A 24,225-nucleotide genomic window follows, 5' to 3' on the forward strand; every position below is an offset into this window, starting at 1 on the left:
AAAATGCCCTCAGGGAGGCTGTGGTCTCTAACCAATGGGGTACCATGTTCCCTCCCTCCTGATGACAACTTTCTGTGAAGTGAGACTTCTAGATATCCCAGAAGTCTCTATTCTGCCCCCTCTCAAGATGGCAGAACCTCTCGCTTAGCATGAATAGCTCCCTAGCACAACCCAAAGTTGTGGCTACCAAGGGGGCTACCTGCATGCTCCTGAAAAACCATTTTGGCCACTGGCTTCCGCTCTCTGTACCTAGTGTCAGCCTGTCTACCTAAACACTAGAGCAGCCCTCTCCCAAGTGTTTGCCATTTGCCCTTCAAAGTCAGCTTCTCCTTTGAAGTTTGCATTTTAGACCAACATCCATGTGGCTTCCTACCAGGGAGAGGTAACACCTCTCCCCCACTGAGGTTTCTATTGTGTCCTTTCTTGGGAGTCATTTTCACATCTCCCCAGGAGGGCAGAAAGCTGCCTCGGGGACAGACTTCATGTTCAGCAGTAACCAGGCACAGAAGACTTAGGGCAACAAAGTGACAACTTTGTGAAAGTTGCACATCACAACAAGTTGCATTAATTTCGACTTGGGCAACAAGTCGGCATTAATCTAACCAGCTGTTTGATACCTTACTGTACCAAGTTTAGAAGTCCCAGTCAGAAGTTAGCAGAGCTGCTTTCGCAGCCTGTAACTCTACACTACCCAGTGGTGCTACTAGCCTTTTCCACAGTAAAAATGACAAGTGCAGGTTTTTACTGTTGGAGCATGTAAAATTTCATGTTCCACTTTCTAATATACAGCACCCTGCCTTAGGACGCCATAAGCTTGCATTACAGTTGATTTACATATATAAAAAAAGGAAGGATTGGGCTTAGTCATTGCACTAAATTGCAAAGTCGAGGTAGCAGTTTAAAAACTACTGTGGGACGCCCTCAAATCCAACCCTAAGAGGAGTCCTTATAGAAATCAAAACCAAGGTAAACAAAGCTAATAATTATTTTTTTATTTTATAGAGTTTTATATAGCGCAAACTTGACCCGAAGATATCGGGATCAGAGCGCTTTACATAGCACCAGGTGCGTTACAAGAGGACACATTGTTTTTTTTTTTGTTCTGCACGGGAGATTAAGTGATTTGCCCAGAATCACAGGATGTTCAGCGTCGTTGTCGAGAATCGAACCCAGTTCCCCAGATTCGAGGTAGACTGCCCTAGCCGTTAGGCCGACTTCTCTCCTAATAATGCTAGTCTACTATTGTTAGAACAAGAAATAAAGCAACTGGAATTATCACACTCCAAATCTCTGGACAGCATCACTCTAGCCCAATTTACACAAAAGAAATAGGAGTATAATAAAATCCTGAGTGACAGAGCAGGTGTATTGATAAATACATTTTGAGGCCTAAAACTTTGCGAAGCTAACAAGGCAGACAAGATGCTTGCCTCATACCTCAAGCACAAACAATAACCAAAACAGAATCACATCAATTAAAGATACCAAAAACCTAATCCATATCAACCCAGACAAGATACTAGACACTTTCAGTAGCTTTTATGAAACTCTGTATCGGCCATTCCTTTGACCCACTTAAATGCTAGAACTACCTACAAAAACTTAGCATCCCACAGCTCTCAGAAACTGACAAAATTGATCTCAGAAGCCCGATAGCCATCTCTGAAGTGGCCAAGGCTATTAAAATGGTAAAAGAAAACAAAGCCCCCAGCACGAACGGCTTTCCAGCCAAGTTTTACAAATCCTTCTCCAACCTTTTACAACCAACCATGCTTTCCCTGTTTAACCACATATCCAAATCCGGCACAGTCGAGGGTACAATTGCTGAAGCCAACATTATTGTGATTCCAAAGGACGGGAAGGACCCAGCTCTGCCTAAAAACTACAGGCCGATCTCCTTGATAAATCTAGGCTGCAAAATGTATGCAAAGATTCTGGCGGCAAGACTTAATGTATACCTTCCCCAACTGATGAGCAACTCTCAAGTTGGTTTTCTTAGGAACCGCATGTCAAATGACAACACACACCTCTTATGCCATACCATGGACGAGCTAGAAAATCAGCCTCACCCTCTGTCGCAATAACACTAGACGCTGAAAAGGCGTTTGACACAGTAGCTTGGCCCTTCTTAGAGCATTGCTTGGAAGCCTTTAACCTGGAGGGCACTTCATAAAAATGGTCATGGCACTTTACAAAAACCCAACCGCAAGTATCTCAATTAATGGCTCCTTGTCACACCCACTCAGCCTACAACAAGGTACGAGGCAAGGCTGCCCTCTCTCCCCATCCTTATTTCTTTTAGCACTTGAACCCCTTTTATTAGATATTAAAAAACGCCAACGATCTCCGGAATTGGGCTCAATTAAATAAACGTAAAATTAGCCGCCTATGTAGACGATATTTCGGTAGTCACAGAAAACCCGGGCCCCTCCAAACAACCTCTCGTTTCCACAATAGAACTCTACTCAGAATTCTCGGGGTACAAATTGAACAGTGACAAATCGGAGGTGAAACCCCTAAACATTAATTGTACAAAAGAGGTACTAGGCTCATCAGGCTTATCTTGGCAGACAGGCTCCATAAAATATTTTGACATAGAATTCAGATCTGACCTGATAGACACCATCAAATATAACAAAAGCATTACCCTTCAGAAAATAAAAGAACTCCTAGACACATGGTCCCCTAAATTCATTACTTGGTGGGGAAGAATTGAAACCATAAAAATGATGATCACTCCTATAATCAATTACCTCATCAGCATGCTTCCTTTACTTTTATCAGAAGAGTTTCACCACAAACTTGACAAACTGATCTCTAGCTTTATATGGCAAGATAAAAAAGCTAGAATTGCCATGAAAAAACTCAGACTTCACAAATCACTAGGTGGAGTTAATCTGGCCAACTTCAGAGATTATCAAACTGTAATTTTGGCCAAACAATATTCATACTGGATTCACCCCCCTAGTAACTATACTCCAGTTTGGCTAGAAGTAGAAAAGGAATTAGTAAGCAACCTGCACCAACAAACCTTGTTAACTACCAGCACAAAGCACCTTGAAAAATCCAAATATGTATTCCACAAGACACAAACCTCAATACTGAAGATTGACAAGAAACTACCCTCCGGTATAAAGCTTTCTAACTTGGCCTCACTCTGGAACAACCCCCACCTTAAATACAATGGCAAAACTATGCATTACCATTCTTAGATAGACAAGGGTATCTACTTTCCATACCAAGTTGGCTCTCCTTCCCAACCCCTAACCTTCTCCAAACTCCAGAAAGCATTCCACCTAGAAGGTTTTGAACTCTACAACTTCCGTAAAATCAAACCCGTTATCTCGAAAACTAAGTGCCACGGTGTCTGCCCCGCTCTGCCAGAATTTATAGCGAATCTTAACAAATCTGGCCATCAAGTATCCTACCTATATAATCTTCTTCGCCCAAAGACAACGCAATTAAACAAAAAGATAACTGCCTTCTGGCAAAACCACTCTGCCAAGCCCATAACCAACTCAGATTGGTCCAATATCTTTAAATCGGTCACATCTCAGAAAATCTCACCTGTACTCTCAATCTAAATTCTGACTCGTTCATAAAATATCCTGGATCCCAACTCGACTAAACTCATTACAAATTCTAGATGACCCCACTTGCTGGAACTGTAATGAAGAAGTAGGGGACCTTGCCCACCTCATCTAGGAAAGGATAGGATATAGGTTTATAAAGCGCTCAATTGGCGTAGCGTCTTGGCGCTTGTGAGTGTGGAAGTGGTGCAGTCTTATCGCAGGGACTAAATTGAAGCAAACAGCCAAGTCTTCAGAACTTTCCTAAAGGATTGATGGTTTGGCAAAAATGTCATAGTTGTGGGCAGCTTATTCCACAACTTCGCTGCACAGTTTGAAAAAGTTCTTCCACCCCATCTAACTCTCCTAGTCCTATTTACCTGAAGAAGGCCCAAAGTACTGGATCTCAGGGCTCGACCGGGAGTATAGGGGATCAGCATTTTTTGAATATCTTTGGCTCCTCCCCCAAAGATTGCTTTGTGGACCATGCATAATGGCTTAAATTCCACACGTTGTTGTTGTAGTGCTCTAATTCCTGCCGAGGTGGATTGGCCTCTAGGAATATTTAAAAGCAGTCTCGCTGCAGCATTCTGCAGTGACTGTTGGTTAATCCCCAATAGCAAGGCATTACAGTAGTCAAGCTTGGACAGCAGAAGGGCCACCACGACTGTCTTTTGTAGTTCCTGCGCGATAAAAGGAAAAATCTTTCTCAAGGTTTTTATTAGGAAGAAGCAGGAAGAGGTAAGGCTTTTCACCTGAGCCGAGAAACTTAGCTGGCTGTCAAAAATGACACCAAGGTTTCTCACCTTGGATACAGGGCAAGGGCATGCTCCAGCCTTCAGAGGCCACCAGGAGTCGTTCCACAGGGGTTGCCCCATACCAAACTCAATGATCTCAGTTTTGTCTGTTGATCTTCAGGAAGCTATGGTTCATCCAGGTCATTATTTCCAAAAGACACGCATGAAACCTAACGGCTGTGTCATCCGACTGGTTAGCTGTCGAGATTATAAGCTGGGAATCATCCGCGTAGGACACTAGAGCAAAACCATGCTTCCTGATGAGTCTGGCCAGGGGGGTGACATAGATGTTAAACAACGTGGGTGACAAAGCTGATCCCTGTGGAACCCCACAGGGGAGATGGAAACCGTCGGACTGAAAGCCATCCCAGTATAGGCTCTGCTCCCTGCCCTCCAAAAACGATGAGAGAAGGGATAGAGCTGGGCCCTCGATACCAACCTCCTGTAGCCTCTGTACTAACACCGTGTGATTCACGGTGTCAAAGGCTGCTGACAGGTCTTACAATACGAGGATTGCCCTGCCCCCTCTATCCACTATTCCTCGGATCTCCTCTGCTGCTACGAGCAGAGCAGAATCCGTGGAATGCTGTGAACGAAAACCATGCTGAGTTAAGACCAGCAGATTATGGGTGTCGAGGTAGTCAGTCAGTACTTTATTCATTTATTTCTCCAAGATTTTGGCTGCTATGGGCAGAGCAGCTATTGGGCGATAATTCTTGGGTTCTAAAGGGTCTAAAGTGGGTTTTTTCAAGATTGGCCTGATCGTGGCTCTCTTCCAGCAGGTTGGATAACTACCTGACTCCAGCACTTGGTTAATTAAGGGAGTTAGTTCGTCCCCAATTCTGTTTGCCGCCAAGTGCATAATCATAGGAGGACAGGGATCTTTAGGTGGGCCTGATTTTGTAGTGACAATAAGTTTACATATTTCCTCGCTAGTGATTGCTGGGAAACTTACTAACCTATGATGTATTATACCCATCTCGACCTGGGGTTGCTCTGACTTATCTGATCTCAAACGAGTGTTGAGGAGATCATCGTAGATTAGTTTGACCTTATTCTGAAAGTATGTGGCTAGTTTGTTGTACATGTCTTGATCTGGCTGTGATTTAGAAAGCAGAGTCACCGTTTTGAAAAGCTCTTTGGTGGAGTTACCTGCTTCATCTATCTTAGTGGTATAGAACAGTCTTTTAGAAGCAATTATTGCGTCTTTATACTGTTGGAGGGCATGATTATAGATTGTTCTCTTGTCTATGCTATAATCCTGCCTCCAGAGGCGCTCCGCCTTTCTGCAGATTACCTTTAAGCCTTTTAGCTCAGAGCCATACCAGGGGCTGAGGGTTTTGATCTCCTGACTGTTAGCAGTTTTTTAGGTGCCACAGAGTCAGCTGCTGTCGCGAGCCAGTCATTAAATACGAATGCTGCCTCATTATTGTCCTTACTCAGCGAAAGGGGAAGTTGGCCAAGGGCCATGTTTAGACTGTCGGCTTGGACACTAGTCCATCGTCTGGTCTTTACCTTTAACGGTTTCATGTGGGTTTGGTGTGTTGTCAGAGCGGCCCTAATCTTGAAATAGACCGCTTTATGGTCTGACCAGGGAAAAGCGGTGACACTGATCAAATCCGTATCTGTACTATTGGATGAAAATACCATCTAAAATATGGCCTGCCTGATGGGTGGGTTTGTTTACTAATTGGCTGAAGCCAAAAGCTGCCAAATTGTCTAGATGTCTGCCAGAGTCCGGATTGTTCGCTAATTCCAAATGATAGTTAAAATCACCGAGAATAATAAAAGGATGGGAATCAACATTGGATTCCAAGTGCATCATTAATGACTGTGAGAAAACGGCCCTAGGACCGGGAGGGTGATAAATCAAAAGTCCCTGAAACTTAAAAAAAATTACTTACATTTATGGTAAAATATAACGCTTCCTCTGGTAGATCAGAGATAGTTTCTACTCCCGTCTTTAAATAGTCCCGATAGATAATCGCTATACCCCCCCCCCCCCCCCCCTTCTCCCTTTCTCTCTATCCTGTGCAATAACTGCATAACCCTTCGGTAGTACTACGTTTCAGTCTGGACCCGAAGTATTGTCGGTCCAGGTCTCCGTCAGGAAAATTATATCAGGTGTGGTATTTTGAATCAGATCCGCGATCTGATATTTATTTCTACCAACGGACCGCACGTTCAGCAGAGCACAGAGTAGTTGCTGTTCCTGAACTAGCTTGGGGACTGTATGTAGGTCTTGCCTTGGGGAATCATTAAATATTTCTTCCCCCCACCCTGTCTCACAGTTCGGGAATAAGGTCTTCTCTTTTTTTTATCGGATCTCTTCAACTAGTACCCTAAGAAGGAACTTGCCTTCCTCAGTAAGGGCTTTCTCAACACTAATTCAGATAGCCCATCCAACCGAGCTCTGCTAGACTTGCTTATAACATCTGCAGCCAAGATACTTCTTTCCAACTGGAAAAGCACTCACAAAGCCTCCTTCAACAACTGGATCAATTGGATCACCCACATTAGGGGCGCATACAATAACTCACTCCAAAACTCTCAATGGAAATCATCCTCTAAATCCATCTGGGATAGGCTGGACAGCTACTTCGTCACCAGAAAGCCTCCTTGAACCCCCCCTTTTCAACGGCCTCTCTCTTTATTAAATCCCCTTGACCCTCATTTGTGATCAAACCAAGCCTATTACCATTGATATATCTAATCTCATACACTCCCTCTACAATTACCACATGACGGCTCTGGTCGAATATCAACACTTCTGAGTCACCCTACAACCAAGGTGCCCTCAACCTATCTGGGGACTGAGACCACTTCATGCACATAGTACCTAAAGTATGAACAGACCGGTGGTTACAACATACACATCCCATTCAATGATGCACCGTTTACTCCAGACTACAATACACAAAATATCGTACTCTTACCATTTGTATCACCACCGACTCGCCAGCAACCGGCTACCACATCACATAAATCCCAACATTTATTCATTTTCTCAGATAAGTGTGAGAAGCACTATCGCGTCCCGTCATTCCTGTCACCATGATAACGATTCCACCAATCTGACTCTAACACAATATCTCAGGTTTATTTGCAATTGCCTACGCTCACTCCATATATCTCTTATGTATGCTTTAAATATGATTTATGATTATATATGATTTTTGATTATGAATAATTTCCTATATGCTTTGTTCATGTTTTACCCCTATAAAATCAATAAAAGCTTTTCAGTCTGCAGTGCCAGACGTAGAGCAATGTTTTATCTTTTTCACACCCAGGGTGGCACAACGAGTGCTGCAGTCCATGGGGTGACCCTCTAACTTAAAGGCCCCGGGTGGCATATACTAGGGACTTAGACGTAAGTTAGCTTATGCCAATCGGATATACGCCAATCGAGCATACATATTTAGCAGGCACACATTGTTTGCAGGCTACAGTGTACTTTGAACAGACAAACCAGCAGCATTGGTCCACAATTTTGGGGATGACAATACAAAAAGGGGCATTTCCTTACTTCTCCCATAAGTCTTACCATAGTTCCCCACGTGTACCAGCTATTAAAGAACTAAATTTGATACCAGTGGCTAATATCCTGCTATCTTGCATTCTTACTTTTCTTCCATGAAAATGGTACCTCAAATGTGTGGATGGTTGTGAGGAAATGCCTCTTTTAGTATGGTCATGCCTGAGTTTTTCAACTGATGCTGCTGGTTGTTTGACCCTTAAGAGTTCACTGAGTCCTGCTAACCAGACCTCATTGCCCTGACCCTAAAGGGTATCTCAAATTGCCTGTACTCCATTGGAAATGGCTAATTTACCTGTAAGTCCCTAATACATGTTACTCTGGTGCCCTGGGCAAGTAAGTTAGAAGGGTACTGCAGGACATCCAGCAGTAATTGTGCACCCCCTCCTTCGGGGTCCCCCAAGCAAAACATGTCCCCCAGACCGTGACTGCAGACTGGTAGAGCAGTCGTACACTGTTAGCCCGACGTTGCCATTGAAAGCAATGGCAAAGCCACCACTTCCCCATAATATGTCTCTCCTCTGGCATGCCTATTGAGCCATAAAGGCAGGGTGCAACATATGACACAGGCAGGACATGTACTTTGCATGTCCTGACAGTAAAACAAGCAAATCTACAGTTTTTACTGTGGAAATCTTGGTTACCCCATTGGCGAGTACAGAGCCACACGCTGACCCCTCAGTGGTGATAACTCTTGAACAGTGCAATCAAAATGGCTACTCCAAGGTATCAAATAACTTGTAACATTAAGCCTGTTAAATTAATGTAACTTGTTGCAGTGGTCAACTTTAGCAAAGGTGGCAATTTGTTACCTTTAAAATTCCTCTGCCTTCACAAGCACACATGGACCCTGTTCCACGAGACAGCTTTCTGCCACCCTGTAGTGACTCTTAGGGAGGAGCACGATGAGGGATTGCAGGTGTTGGAAGTGTCACCTCCCTCCTGCAGGAAGCCACTTAGGCGTTAGCCCCAAAAGGCAGGCTTCAAAGGGGAAGTCGCCTTTTGGAGAGCAGATGAGTCACACGAGTGAGGAAGGCTGTCCCATTGTTTAGGCAGACAGGCTGGCACCGGGAACAGAGAAGGAAAACCAGTTGGCAAAACATTTTTCCTTGGGGCATGTCGTCCTGAGGTATCCATACCCCAGGGGTGGGCTAAGGAGGTCTGAACACAGAGAGAGGGGTCTCACCATCTTGGGAGTGGGCAGAATGGTGCATCCTGGTATAACGAGATGCCCCACTCTACAGAAAATGGTCACCAGGTGAGAGGGAACCTAGTAGCCCAATAGCTACCAATCTCATACTGGATAGGGAGGGTATTTTCCGAGCATATGAGGGGCACCCCTGACACCCAGACCTCATATATTTACCAACTTGGAAGAAGGACCGAATGAGGACTGCCCCGCTGCACCGAGGGACTAGCAAAGAGAGGCTGTGCCATCGAAGACTGCACCTGATGGCTAGTGAAGAGAAGGACTGGGCCTGACGTGGCCTACTCAGGGAGATGGTGTCTCCAGAGTCCAGTCAAGTTAAGGAACTCCAAGGGCCAGCTGACTGACCTAGTTTGCAACACAGGGACACAACACCTGAAGAAGCCTGCTGGGGCAAGTTAGTAGCCCAAACTCTTCAACCCGCTACCACAGCCACTGTGAAGCACCAAGGACCAAGACTTGACGCACAGAGTTTCACCCTAGTCCGCTGTACCCATGACGTTCACTAAGACACTTGGTCCATCCGAGCAAGCATGCTTTTCAGGTGATATTGTCACACTGGTATGTATAATTCTTCCAGTTTTTATGGCTACTCCACATTCTTTTGCTTAGTATGAACTGGCTATACTGTTCGCTGTTTAAGAATAATGATTAAAGTTAATGAATATTAATGAAGATCCATTCATAAACAAGTAAAAGTTATGCAACGTTAACACGCGTTCCCTGGCATAGGTATCATGATTAAATTCGTTAACTACATTGCCCTCTCTCCACTAGAGCCACAGAGATGTTGGTGTTAGCACCGCGCGCCCATTACACTTCAATTAATAGGTGCTCCAACCTCCTTGCAGAAATGTAGGCTTCTTGCCTGTGGAGATTGTAAATACATTGCTATTCAATTATCCACTGTCACAGCATACATGCATAAAGAGATTCATTAAGTGTCTTTTAATATGAGTATTTGCAGTACATGATTTGCTTTAGGGCATTATTACTGAATGGAAAACGCATCTCCGTTTCCATTTAAGACCTTTTTGCCAGTATAAAGCTGTTGCAATCATTTATTTAACAAGAGTTTGTGCGATATTTGCTCTTTAACTTTTGTAGTTTTTCTTAAAAAAAGCTCTTGTTTCTTCCCTATAATTGTTTGAGATTTCATATTGATGAGGGTACTTTTTTATAGGCTTCCTAATCTATTGCAACTCTCAAAGCACCTATCTATCTTTTAACAGTGTGACTCAGTAAACATTAAAAATTCAAAACAAAACTAATGGACGGCAACAAACTATAGTGAATCAAAAATACTGCTAAAAGAGCATTAGCGTGCCGCAGAAGTTTACATAGTTTGCCACAAATTGTCCTTGTCTGTGCAGCAATATCCTGGAGGGTATGCATACATCTATATATTTTGATGTTGTGACACTGTTCCATTCCTATCTAAAGTGCTCTGTCGCCTACTTAGTATTGCTCGTAAAATATAAAACCACAATAAATCAAAACTTCTTTAGACAACTTTCATGCTTATATGGTTCTTTTATAAATCTTTAAATCAGTCAAAGAATTTCCAGAGTTATGTGCCAGCTATGTGGGGTTTCTTAACCTTTTTAATGATGACCGGTGTGTGCTAGTTTAGTTAGATGCTGCACTGGTACCTAATTTGACCAGGTCATGATTTGCCAAGCTCAACATTTTCGCCTTCATCGTTACGGTTGTGTTAAAATTTTAAGTTCATTAAGCTAAGAAGAAGAGTTCATCAATGTTGTTGTACACGGATTCCTGTTCATAGCGTGTTAATGATGTGAAATAACTAATGTGATAACCTCTGCGACTTTGGAATTTTGTGGTTCATATGTGTGATGTCTTAATTTAACAAGGGGTAGGTTGGAGTGGAGTGGGGTAGATTGAGGAAGAGTGCAGTGGAGTCAGGTAGATTGGAGTCGAGTAGATTATAATAGGGTAGAATGGAATGGAGTGGATTGGGGGGTGGGGTAGATTGGAGTGGTGTGGGGTAAATTGGGATGAGGTGGAGTAGATTGGGTGGATTATAGTAGGGTAGAATGGAATTGAGTGGGGTATATTAGGGTGGAGTGGAGCAGGGTAGATTGGAGTGGTGTGGGGTAAGTAAGGGGGGAGCGGAGTGGAGTAGAGTGGGGTGGGGTAAAATGGAGTAGGGTAGATTGGATTGGAGTGGGGTAGATCGGGGTAGAGTGTGCATTGGGATATAGTGGGGTAGTGTTTGGAAACGTGCTGTGGATTGGGGTAGATTTGAGTGGAGTTGAGTATAGTTGACCGGTAGTTTTGAGTGGGGTAGATTGGAGTAGAGTAGGGTAGATTAGAATGGAGTTGGATAGAGTGGTGTGGGGTTGATTGGGAAGGGGTGGGGTAGGTTAAAGTGGAGTAGACTAGGGTAGATTGGTGTGGGGACGATTGGAGATGATTGGGTAAAGTGAAATGGAGTCTGGTAGATAAAGGTAGAGGAGTGGGTAGATTGGGTGGATTGGAGTCGGTAGATTGAAATAGGGTAGAGTGGAGGGGCTTGGAGTGGAGTTGTACAGATAGGAGTGGTGCCAGACAGTTTGGAGTGGAGTCGAGATTGGAGTGTATTGAGATAGATTGCGGAAGAGTGCAGTGGGGTAGACTAGGGTGGATTAGAGATGGGTAGTTTGGAATGGAGTGAGGTAGAATGAAGTTGGGTTGATTGAAATGGGATGATTGAAGAGGAATGAGTGGAGTGGGGTAGATTGGAATGTGGTAGATTGTAGTGGAGTGGGTTGATTGGAGTGGGGTTGGGTAGATTGCAGTGGGGTGGGGTAAATTGGAGTAGAATAGATTGAGGTAGATTGAAGTAGATTGGAGTGGAGTGTGGTGGATTGGAGTGGGGTAGATTGGGGTGGCGTAGATTGGGGTTGTGTGGGGAGGGGTAGATTGGATTGGGGTAGATTGGAGTGGAGTGGGGTAGATTGGGTGGATTGAAATGGGGTGGATTGGAGTGGAGTAGATTATGGTAGATTGTGGTGGAGTGAGGTAGATTGTGGTGGAGTGGGGTAGATTGTGGTGGAGTGGGGTAGATTGTGGTGGAGTGGGGTAGATTGTGGTGGAGTGGGGTAGATTGTGGTGGAGTGGGGTAGATTGTGGTGGAGTGGGGTAGATGAGTGAGGGAGATTAGAGAGTGGGTTAAATTAGAATGGAGTGGGGTAAATTGGACTGTGGTAGATTTGAATGGAGTAGAATGCTGTAGATTGGAATGGAATCAGGTAGATTGGAGTGGGGTGGAGGTACATTGGAGTGGGGTGGATAGGGGTATATTAGAGTGGGGCGGATTGGGGTACATTGGAGTGGAGTGGGGTAGACTGGCACAGAGTGTGGTGGATTGGAGCAAAGTCTGGTAAATTGGAGCAGAGCGGGGTAGATTTGAGTTAAGTGTGGTAGAATGGGGTGCAGTGGAGTTGATTGGAGTGGGTTGGGGTTGATTGGGTTAGATGGGAGTGGAGTGGGGTGGGGTAGAGTAGAGTAAGTTTTAGATTGGTTCCGCTCTACTCAACAGCTACATGATGCCCCCATAGTCAACATCGCCTCAACATACCCTACGCAGACAACACCCAGCTCATTCTCTCACTCCCCTAAGAACCCTCCACCACCATGACCAACTTCCATAACAGCATGACGAGTGTAGCAAACGAATAAAGACCGACTGCCTGAAGCTCAAAATGAACAAGACGGAAGTGCTGATTTCTGGGAACAACACCTCACTATGGAACAACACTTGGTGGCCCTCCAAACTCGGACCCACACCGAGAGCCTTTGCCCTCAACCTTGGCATCATCCTAGCGGTGTCCCTCACATATCGGACCCTCATGAACAACATGCCCGACACTCTGGGGGCGCTTCGAGATACCTGGGAGAAAGAAGTGGGTGAGATGGACGAAGTGGATTGGAGCACAGTTCTCATGCATCCACGAGAGGTGGCGATTAAGTCTCGGCTGCGGCTGATACAATTTAATATCCTGCATAGGACCTACTTTGACAGACTACGATTGTACAAAATGGGGAAGATAGGGGACACGACCTGTCTGAGATGCGGAAGGGAAGGGGGGGACTTCTACCACATACTTTGGAAGTGCCCACAGATTCAGACATATTGGCGAGGGATCCTGGGGGAGCTCGGTAAAGTGCTAGAGGTTCCATTGCAGGAAGATCCCAAACTGGTATTACTGGGCATGACCAACGATGTAGATCTCACTCGCCCACTGCTGACCTTCTTGGTTCTAGCCCTAGTAGTAGCTAAAAGGGATGTGGCAAAATATTGGGGAGCGCCCGCGCCACCCCGACTGGAGGAATTGAGGAGGGGTCTCGACCTTTACATGGCAGCAGAAAGGGTTACATACATGGCATGGGGATGTCCCAAGAAATTTAGCAGGGTGTGGTCTAGGTGGAGGAAATACCATGGCCTGGAGGGAGGTCCCTAGAAGGGTGGATGGGAGGGGGTTCCTGCACGGTCCACGGAGGGCATGGATAGCACAGGAGCATGGGCGGATATGACCATTAAGGACGATGGTGTAATAAGCGGAGCAATTATTGAACTGGCTCCTCATAGGGGGGGCAGTGGGAGACAAGCAAAGTGGGTGTGATGACCAGTGATGACCTGTCTGGTTGGTTGCTCCTGTTTGTGATAAAAAGGAAAAAAATGCAAATACAAATATTAAAAAAAAAAAAAAAACCTTGGCATCATCCTGGACAGCAAGCTCACCATGAAACGCCAGATCAACGCAGTCTCCTCCATACCCTCCGCATGCACCAAAAGATCTTCCGATGGCTTCCATCAGCACCTGGAAAACCGTCACTTAAGCCCTAGTCACCAGCTGACTGGACTACGGCAACGTACTCAACACGGGAATCCCGAACCAACTCCTAAAGAGGCTCCAAATGATACCGAACTCAGCTGCTAGACTCATCCTCGACCTCCCCAAACGGAGCCACATAACCCCCCACCTCAAGACCCTCCACTGACTTCCCATCCAGAAAAGATGCTAATTCAAGATGCTGACATATGCCTACAAGGCCCTTCGCGACCAAGGACCAACATTCATCAACCATCGACTGAACTTCCACCAACCTTCCATTCACCTGCGCTCCTTCTCCTTCACCCTTACACACACTCCCTGCATCCGCAGAAGCTACAGTGGAGGGTGATTCTTCTCCTACCTTGCTGCCAAGTCCTGGAACAACCTTCCTCTTCACCTCTGTACATCATTCTCTCTACCAGAATTCAGAACTGGACTCGAGACCTGGCTCTTCGACTGATCCCAGCAACAACTTAGCGCCTGGATGCCCTCGCTGGTGATTAACCGCGCTCTACAATTCCGAGTTTATTGATTGATTAAGTGGGGTAGGTTGATTGTAGTGGAGTGGATTGAGGAAGATTGAAGTGGAGTGGGGTAGAGTGGAGTGGAATACATTGGGTGAAGTGGAGTGGGGTAGATTAGTGTGGAGTAGATGGGGTAGATTGTAGTACAGTTGAGTGGGGTGGGGTGGGGTAGGTTGGGTTACATTGCAGTGGAGAGGTCTTGAGTGGAGTTGGGTAAGTGGTGTGGAGGGGCTTTGAGTGGAGTGTGGTATTGTGTTGTGTTGTGTCGGGGAGTGAGAGGCGTAGATCAGAGTTGCTTAGAGTTATGTGTTGTAGAGTGTCTTAGAGCAGAAGGACGTAGAGTGAAGTGGTATGTTCTAGTGGAGTGGAGTTGGGTGGCGTGGTGTGGCAGAGAGTGGAAGGGCATAGAGTGGAGTGGCGTAAAGGGGAGTATGCATGGTGTAGTAGCACACTGCCATTACAGACAATACATTTTCAGTTGAAATGAGCATTACATTTGCACCAGGAAATGGTTTTTCTGTGCACAAACGATGATGTGTGCAAATGTCATCGCCTAGTGTATTGATTTGTTTTGATCAAATTGAAATATTTGTTCCCACCACAAATCAGAATTTTTAAAAAAATGTGTACTAATTCTGATATATTCTGAAACATCAGCGCAGTCCATTTTTTAAAATTTTTGTGTGCTAAAAGGAAAATCTAACTCCCACTGCTCTTACATGGGTACTCGGTAGGATTGTCACATAAATTCTTTCCCTTTGAAGTCGGATAAAGGAAAGTCAACAACAAGCTCCCTCGATAGAGAGAGCTTGACATTTGACCTTTGACTTTGAATGCCCAGCAAATGTGACAAGATAAGAACAAGATTTAAAGGCCTGTTTACAGAAAGAGAGTTCATGGAAGAATACAGTAAACAAGGTGTGGGCAATGGGAGGGACACACTTAACTGGCGAGCCTAAAGCAAATAAAGCCAGCAAATAGAAAGCCAGAAAATCGGAGTTACAATCCTCAAAGCCAATGGTAAGCAACTGCTGAAATGCATTCCTAGGTCAGCTTTCACAATGTCCCCAAGATGTCTTTAGCAAACCAGACAGCTGTGCTGTTTGGTAGGCTTCGAGCTAAAAAAAAAAGGCTTGTAGGACCCAACGTTATGAGTACAGAAGTGAGCCTCCTACACAGTCTCTTGTTCGTTCTTTAATTGACCAAAACTCTAGTTTTGAATATTAGTTGCTTGCCTGTGTCAGACTCCAACTAGTGCTTTATATATTATTGTCCTGTAATTCGGAATTATCTGATGTTATAGTTTCCATGTATTAAAATCTACTAAATGTCTGAACCCGCAGAAGGTCAGGCTGACGCAATAAATCCCAGACATTAAAAGTATTTATTTTATTTTATTTTATAGCGATTCCCCTGGATGAGTGCTCCAATTCAAGTTGGAATAGTTGGATTCTGGTGAGTGTAACATGTACTTATTTTATAATCTGTATATTATGTAAATGATGTATTTATATTTCTTGCAGTAAGAACATATCTGCATCCTAGCGTTCTTAATCCTTTCCACTCATCATGTTAAACTTACTTTATGGTAGTGGGATATAAGCAGTTGTTGTCTCATTTAACTATATGGTTGCATAAGCGAAGAGTTGTCCATATTTTATTGCATTTGTCTAGTTTGTAACTTTCAAATAGGCATTGTCAAAGCCATTAGTATAGGCTTTCTTGTGCTAAAACGTTAGCATACTTAGTGAACATTCCATATCCCAATAAAGCCAGATTTATTGGCATGGCACACGTTCTGGGGGCTAGGGATGAGAGGATCTTACCTTTGTTGTTTTGAACACAAAATGCAGAGCTCAACCCTGCAGGAGAGTCTGTACTGGTACATTGCAAGGCTATAGTAAATAGCATTGCAACACTATACATGTCTTTGCAAACGAAATCTAACAAAGCAGAAGGTGCGTGCTAGGGAGAGTGAGTGAGCGAGCACTGGTGGAGTTGTGGCCTAGTGGCCAGAGCCAACAAATTTGGAATTGGGACCAAGTTTGAGTCCCAGCCTTGTTTCAACAATGTGTGATTCTGGGCAAATCGCTTAATCTGCATGTCCTATAGACCGCAGCAAATCTCATCCAAGGCCTGAAGAAATCACATCACCCTCATTCAGATAAATCTCCATTAGCTCCGCTTGCCAACACGCACCATCTTCAAAATAAACATCATCATTTACAAAGCTTTCAGGACCAGCAACCATGCTTATCTTATAGAAAATCTCACCAACTCTGGCGGTTCTCTGCACACCTGCAACAAGAGCACAATCAACTGCAGATTAGGAAGTGTAAAAAGGAAACAGGCCATATCCTTCTATGCATCCAGGATCTGAAAGCACATACCAGTATCCATCAAGACTACCCCAACACTGCTCCACTTTCGGAAAGAGTTGACGATTTATGTCTTGACAGTATACTTCATCACTGTGCATTCACCGTGCACAACTCAGCTTCCTCTCCTCTTACTCACTGACTTTAAGCCTGTCTTTGACCATGTACAGAGCGTTGCAAACTTTTGACTAGGTTTGCGCTATAGATATACCATATGCATACACACATACCTACCTAATCTTTCCATGCCGAAAAAAAAGTGTGATGTAATCATGTGCACTATAATGTCTCTAGTCCATGTTTGCGCTATATAAATCTGCAAAAAGTAAACAAAAACGTGTGTTGCCAGTGTGTGTGCGTATGAGTGCGATTTTGGGATAAGAATTTAGGAAGTATACATATGTGTAGAAAATGACATGGAATTGGTAAGTTTTGATTAGAGTATGGATTACAGTCAACAAATACATCTAATTTATTCAAATTATTTAGTTTATACCCGATCTTAATCCTGCTGATCGGTAACGGACCCGGGCAAAAGTGTGAAAGAGTAAGCAGTGAAAGTTAAATAGCTCAAATAAAATCAACAAGCATTTGCAATGCAATAGGTCTCGCATTTGCGAGAGTTTAAGCTACTGGCATTGTAAATGGCAATGCTTTTTATTTATCTGTTTTGATAATTAACACATACATAAATGGCATTGTCACTTACAATGCCAATTGCTCAAAGTCTTGTAAATGTGAGACCTATTGCTGGTGGCCCTGTGCATTTACACGTTCATTATACACACTGACAAAATGATGCCAATACATCTATAGGCTTGTAACACCCATATTTTACCAAGAAAATTGTTGAACCCAAAAGAAACATGGGGCGTTATGTTTCAAGAATTCACAGATTAAGAAACAGCCTATATGATCCTTCAAGCTACACAAAGAACGCTTTACATCACACACACATTATACATTAACAACTATAGTTTACAGCATTTTTTATGCAATCCACACACTGGGTTTTGTTCTTAGTGCCAAATGTTGTATGCCTAGCTTGTAGTACTTAGTGACTTGTCTACTATAATTAGTTACCAAGTGTCATCCACATTTAAGCACATTTTTTTTTAGCACTTTATTTATAGCGTTGGCGGTTACATACATTACTGTTTAGTGTGTACATAGCAATGAGATTTCGCATCTGACATCGCGTGCGTATACAACAACATATATCAAGAGTTCAATGACATGGAGAATACATTCGGGAACACATGACTAGGGGGTGTTTTGTGAATTGGGGGTCGTGTCCTGTTGGCGCATATAACTAAGAAAGGGATCCCAAATATCCCGGGGTCAGGATCTTGGAGACATTAATTCCCAGTAACTTGATAACTGTACATGACAATAAACCATGTCTTTTATCCAGTCTTTCAGACTGGGTGCCAGGGTGCAACCTCAGCACATTGCAATCCTGCGTTTGGCAAGAAATAGTAGCAGCGCAGCGAGTTTGCGAGAGGTCTTGGGTAGCTCTGCCACATGTCAAAGTAGACCAACTAGAGGGGAGGGTGACATCTGTAGTTGTATGATTTCCCCCTATTGCCCGGTAGATTTCTACCCAATATGCCGCAACCGCTGGGCAGTGCAATGCGAGATGAATAAAATCTGCTGTTTCAGCATGGCATCTAGTGCATTGAGAGTCTGGTGATAAGCCCATTTTATGTAACAACACTGGGGTGCGATAGGTGCGATGTAAAAAGTTAAAATGAATGAGACGCAGCCTGTAGTTCGGGGATAGTAGCTCAAGATGGCTGCAGCAGAACGACCATTGCGCATCTGTGAGTGGAAAAGGCTGCCCGGGCTGGTGTTTGTGCTGCAGGCGTGGAGCTTTGCATGTTATGGTACAGTGACGTGATGAGTTTCCGCAGTGAAGTGGCAGTGTTAATGTAATCTAGTGCGGAGAGGGTCGCAGGTGGTGCTGGAAATTTTGGTAAGAGCTTGCGGCACGTTTCTCGTAGTTGGTAATACAAAAAAAAGTCCTGTGGTGTGCTGGGTGCCATCGGCGGGCCGCAAAAAAGATTACCCGGAAAGAGGTCAGCAAAGCTGTGCATGTTGAGCCTGGCTCCTCGGGGGCAGGCACCACCATCTTGTAGGGGAGGTAATGGGGGATGTTTCTCTATCGGGACTGAAGGGGCGTATAGGAGAGAAATGCCCGCGCATCGCGCCAGCCCAATCCACGCCCACCCCAGACATTGTGAGGTATCTATTTCAGAAACTGGCCTTTTGTATGGGGCGATGAGGGCTGAGGGCTATGGACAGAGGCCAGGGTGCGACTGCGTCAATTTCCACTGCGATGTGTGGTTGAAATGGCGTGGGATGTGTCCAATAATTTAGGAAGTGCGCCTTGGCACAGAGCGCGTATAGCTGTAGGTTCGGTGCACCCAACCCCCCCAGGGTTGTTTCCTCGGCCCACACCAGCACGATGAGGTTCGATCTAAGTCTTTTGAAAAAGGCTTGTGTGAGTGGAGTGGGAATATTTATGAATAAATAGAGAAATTTGGGCATAATCCCCATCTTTGCAATGGCAATTCGGCCTGCCAGAGATAGAGGGAGTTTCGACCACATGGGGATGCACTCCTCGAACCAATCCGCTTTGCCAAAATTGGCCTGCCACAGCTCGAGCAGATCTCTGCTGATGTGTATTCCCAAGTACTTGACTGGTCCCGTTGCCCACTGGAGGGGTTACTCTGTGGGAAACGGAACTGTAGCTTCTGTCAGTGAGAAAAGTATTGATTTATTCCAGTTAATCTGGACACCAGATAGTTCACCGAAGCGGATGAGCTCACAAATTAGAAGGGAGAGGTTCTGTTCTGTATGAATCACATAGAGTGTGACATTGTCTGCGTACAGAGACATAGTTAGACTATGTGTTGTGAATCCCACCCCCGATTTGCATGGTGTTGTCATGTGTGCACCAAGGGGTTCCATTGCAATGGCGAAGAGTAATGGTGAGGGGGGCAGCCTTGTCGTGTGCCCCTGCTGACCCGGAAAGGCTCTGTTATTTGCCCATTCAACCGTATTCGGACAGTGGCCAGTGTATATAAGAGACTCATTTGTGCAAGGAAGATGGGACCAAGACCTATTCTGCCCAGCAGAGGGAACAGGAAGCTCCATTCCAATGTATCAAAAGCAGAGCTGCCAACGCTGTCGTATGGGGGTGTAGATAGTGCATTACTGCGAACATGTTCTGGAGGTTGTGCGCTGTGGAGCGGCCCGGTTTAAATCCGGATTGATCTGGCCTGATCATTTCTGGTAGCAGCAATTGTAGCCTATTCGCTAGCACCCTAGCAAAAAGTTTGTTATCAGTGTTAATAAGTGATAGGGGCCTGTTGGAATCACACTGATCAGCAGGCTTATCAGGTTTGAGAAGCATGAAGTTTACAGCTTCTTGCATTGAGGGTGGCAGCGAGCCCACCTCTGACGCATCCTGGTATACCTCCATCAGCCGAGGGATTAATAGGTCTCAGTATTATTTGTAGAAGGATGCAGATAGGCCATCCAGGCCAGGGGCCTTGTCTGAAGAGAGGCCAGCGATGGCCTGTTGCACCTCATCAGTGGTGATGGGAGAGTCCAGAAAGTCTCGGTGGAAGTTGGAGAGCCATACTAGTTCGGTGGCGTCAAAGTATGACTGCAGCTCCGAGGGCAGAACCTCTCGGGAAGTAGAATATAACTGGGTGAAGAATTCCACCATGACGCGCATAATGTCGGGGGTGTAGGAGCAGCGCTGGCCTTCTCAATCTATCAAACCTGTAATGTAAGAAGATGCCCGAGGCATCTGGAGCAGCCTGGCTAGTGTCTTGCCCGGGTGGTCCCCCTCACCATATCTGCATGCCTGTGTCTCTCTACCCAGGAATGTGACCTCCCTAGCTGCTTCTTCCTGGTATGCTGTTAATTTAATACGGATTTCGACTAGTGTCTTGGGATCATTAGATTGATGAAATTGTGACTAAAGTGCAGCAATTTCATACTTGAGAGTTGAGAGCACACCTCGGATGGCTTTGAGCACCCCGTGTTGCTTGGCTATGCACTCCTCTCGAATAATCACCTTCAAGGCATCCCAAAGAGTGGCGGGGATCCTACTGACCCAGTGTTGTGTGCAAAGTATTCTTCAATGGCAGCGCGTATCTCTTCTCGAAAGACTTGGTCTCTGAGCGCGTTTGGGGGGTAGTCGCCAGGAGAATGCGTGTGTTGGTGCGTGGGGGGGATAAAGGGTCAGCAGGACCAGTGCGTGATCTGAAAGGGTGTGGGGGAGGTGACAAACCTGGGGATTCCAGGGGAGCATGGTTTTGGACGTTAGCCAATAGTCGATTCTTGACCACGCTTTGTGTTGTAGGGAGAAACAGGTGCCCTCACGTGTGTTGGGATGCGTTTCTTGCCATGTATCTAAGAGGAGGTTATCTGTGATAATTGCTGCAAGTGTGGATGCCGCTTGTGGGTGGGGTCGTCTGGCGCCCCCTGCACGATCCATGTCATCCGTCAATGGGACGTTAAAGTCTCCACACCAGAGCACTGTTTGCGGGGTGATGCTTGCGATTGGTTGCCAGACAGTAGCAAAAAAGGTTGGGTCGTCAGTGTTTGGGCCATGCTCGGTGGAGAGAGTGACAGAATGATTATGCAGTTTGTCTGCGAGGATGAGGTAGCACCCCTCAGTGTAACATATGCAGTGATCTGTAGTCCAGGCCAAATCTTGACGTATTAAAAAACATACCCCCTTTCGTAGAGTAAGAGGAAGCGTATGTGTGCCCCCATCTGCGAGTGAGGAGGGAAGGTAGTGTATTATTGGAAAGGTGGGTTTCTTGAAGGAGGCAAATGTCTATGGCGTGACTGTTTAGATATGCATGTATGTACAAGACAGACTTTCCTGGCATCGTTAAGTCCCTGTATATTGCAAGATATTAATTTGACTGTATCTTTCCTAGCCAAATGCAGTTAAGGAATTTCTGGTGATGTGTTCGTGTTTGGCCCGTGTCAGTGTGATATTGGGGGTTTCAGGTATGGTGATAGGGAAAGATGTTGATGTGCCAACAATTGTTATTTAAACAAAAAACTTTAGAAAACAATCTCTAAACAATGCCCCCCTCCCCGGACCTCTCCCTCCCACTCCAACCCCCCCAATTAGGTTGAGATAATCCCTCCCATAAACACAACTTCTGGGAGTTATCTCAGGGGGAAGTGGAGACACCGCGGGGTCTACCCGCCTTAAGGCCGGGTGGCTGAGCATAAGGATATTGAAGAAAGACCACCCTTCCCCACCCTGCCTCAGCCCCGTCTTAAGCGCAGTTCACTGAGCTAGGGCATCAGCTTCCAAAGAGCCCAGTAGTGTTGGCTCAGGCGGCGGCTGACCGCTTTGGGTTTCCCTGCGCTCGTCTCTGGAGTCCGTGCTGGTGACAGTTAGTCGTTATCACTCAGCCTTGTGTCGGCCGTGGAGGAACTAGCATGAGTTTCAGGAGAGCGTTCTTTGTGAGTTTGCTACTTGGCGAACTTGAGGGCCAGTTTCGAATCTGTGAAATTAGTTGTCTTGCTATTGAGGGTGACTTTGAGTTTGGCTGGCTAAAGCATGGCGTATTTGATGTTGTTTTTTTAGCAGAAGCTGTTTCACTGGCAGAAATTAGCGTCAAGCAGCTTGGACCGCCAGGGTGAAGTCCGGGGAGAAAGACACAACATCACCTTTGTATTGAGTGCAGCCCCGCTCCCTGGCTTGTCGAAGAATGGTATTGCGGTCTTTATAATTTAGAGTACGAGCCACAATGGGCCTCTGAGGTGCTCCCAGTGGAGGGCGTGGCCCCAGCGATCTGTGGGCCCGCTCGATGATTAAGACCGGTGACAGGTCTGAGCCAAAGAGGTTTCTCAGCATAGTCTTGACGAAGTCCTCCATTCTGGAGATAGCTGTGGACTCTGGGATGCCCGTTATGCGGAGATTGTTGCTTCTTGAGCAGGCTTCAAGGTCTTAGTTTTTTTGTTTTATGAGCTCTAGCACTGTGTCCGTTTGCAGCAGGCGTTCCGCCGTGGCCGTTTGGTTGTCTTTGGTTTCAGAGACTCTGGTTTCAACGTGATCGAGTCAGGTGTCATGCTCGTCCAATTTGTTTTTAACCCTGTCCATGCGGGTGGTGAGCACGTCTGATTTAGCATCAATGTTCCTCAGACTGGATTGAATGTACAGCATTATGGTTCGCAGATCCTGCTCTTGGTCGTCTGGTGCGTCATCTTCTCGAGGGTGCCTCTATATCCCTCCAACACTTCTTTATTCCGCAGGCTGCCTGTTAAAGTCCGTTGGAGCATATTCAGCCTCCCAGGCGCCGCCTTGATGTCAGATTTCGTGATTTCAGCTGCCCTGCTTTCTAGCCCCGAGTGCACGCCCGTCTGGCCTTTTATCCAATGTGTCTGTGTAGATTTGTATGCGCAGTCGGTGCGCCCCGTGGGCGGCGTAGACTGCAAGAGGTCTGTGATGTGCAGTGTTGGCATCCGGTAGTGGGTGTTGGGGGAAATGAGCGCAGGTCGCATCCGGCATTGGAAGAGGGCCCATGCGCTTTCTACCGTTTGTGTGGTGCTTGGTGTTGTTTAACTGGGATATAAAGTTGTTTGACTCCCTGGGGGCTGTGTGTTGTCTGCCCAATCTCCTGGCGATTTAAGTCATGTGCCGTTGGCTTGGGCTCGCCACATTAGCTGCGCAGCCGCTGCTGAGAACTGAGCTGCGGCGTGCTTCAGTGTCTCGTTCCTTCCATCTCTCTTGGCCACAGGATCTGCTCCGCGCGGCACTGTAGGGAAATCTGGTGAGACGGCCGGGTGTTCAGGTGTTCGCCAGCGGGGCGGCCCCACGCGGGGTCTCAGAGGCTCGGTCCTCCGTGCATGGCTTCAGGCAGGCCCCCGTGAACTCCAGGCCGCCGTCCACAACCGCTACACTCTCTCTCACCTGGAGTCGGCAGGCCTCAACCCGCGACGCCATCCACAGCGAGACAGGCCTCACCGATGTCCCGGTGCACTGTGCCCCAGCCGGGCGGCCGGATCGCTGGATGTGACCTCCGGAGGGAGTCAGGTAGGGTCTGGCACTTGTTTGTGGCACAAGCGAGTCATCGGCGTTGCGGGGCCTACGGCAGATCATTAGGGAAGTGGGCACGAGCCGCGCGCACAGGTCCCGGTGCGCCTTAGCTGTTCACGCACCACAGGCACCCCAGCTGCGGGATTAACGGTGTTCCGCCACTGTGACTGGTGACTGCAGGGTGCCGCGGGTCAGTTTCAGGGATGGATGGCCCCTGGATCAGCTGGAAACTGACGGATAATTAGGTCAGCCGGCGGCGCTCGCCCCCACATTTAAGCTGTTAATTCCGT

The 24,225-nt window shown here is 46.1% G+C and overlaps 1 protein-coding gene across 1 annotated transcript in view; it reads left to right on the top strand.

The window, feature by feature from the left end:
* Positions 1 to 24,225, top strand: part of LOC146811059 (sideroflexin-1) — a 291,428-nt gene that overhangs the window by 234,863 nt on the left and 32,340 nt on the right. The window contains exon 10 of the mRNA XM_085618095.1: positions 15,882 to 15,931. Coding sequence (XP_085474221.1) covers positions 15,882 to 15,931 — 50 coding nt within the window. The remainder of the gene's footprint in view (positions 1 to 15,881; positions 15,932 to 24,225) is intronic.

Source organism: Triturus cristatus, chromosome 7 (assembly GCF_964204655.1).
Source record: "Triturus cristatus chromosome 7, aTriCri1.1, whole genome shotgun sequence".
NCBI classification, from domain to species: domain Eukaryota; kingdom Metazoa; phylum Chordata; class Amphibia; order Caudata; family Salamandridae; genus Triturus; species Triturus cristatus.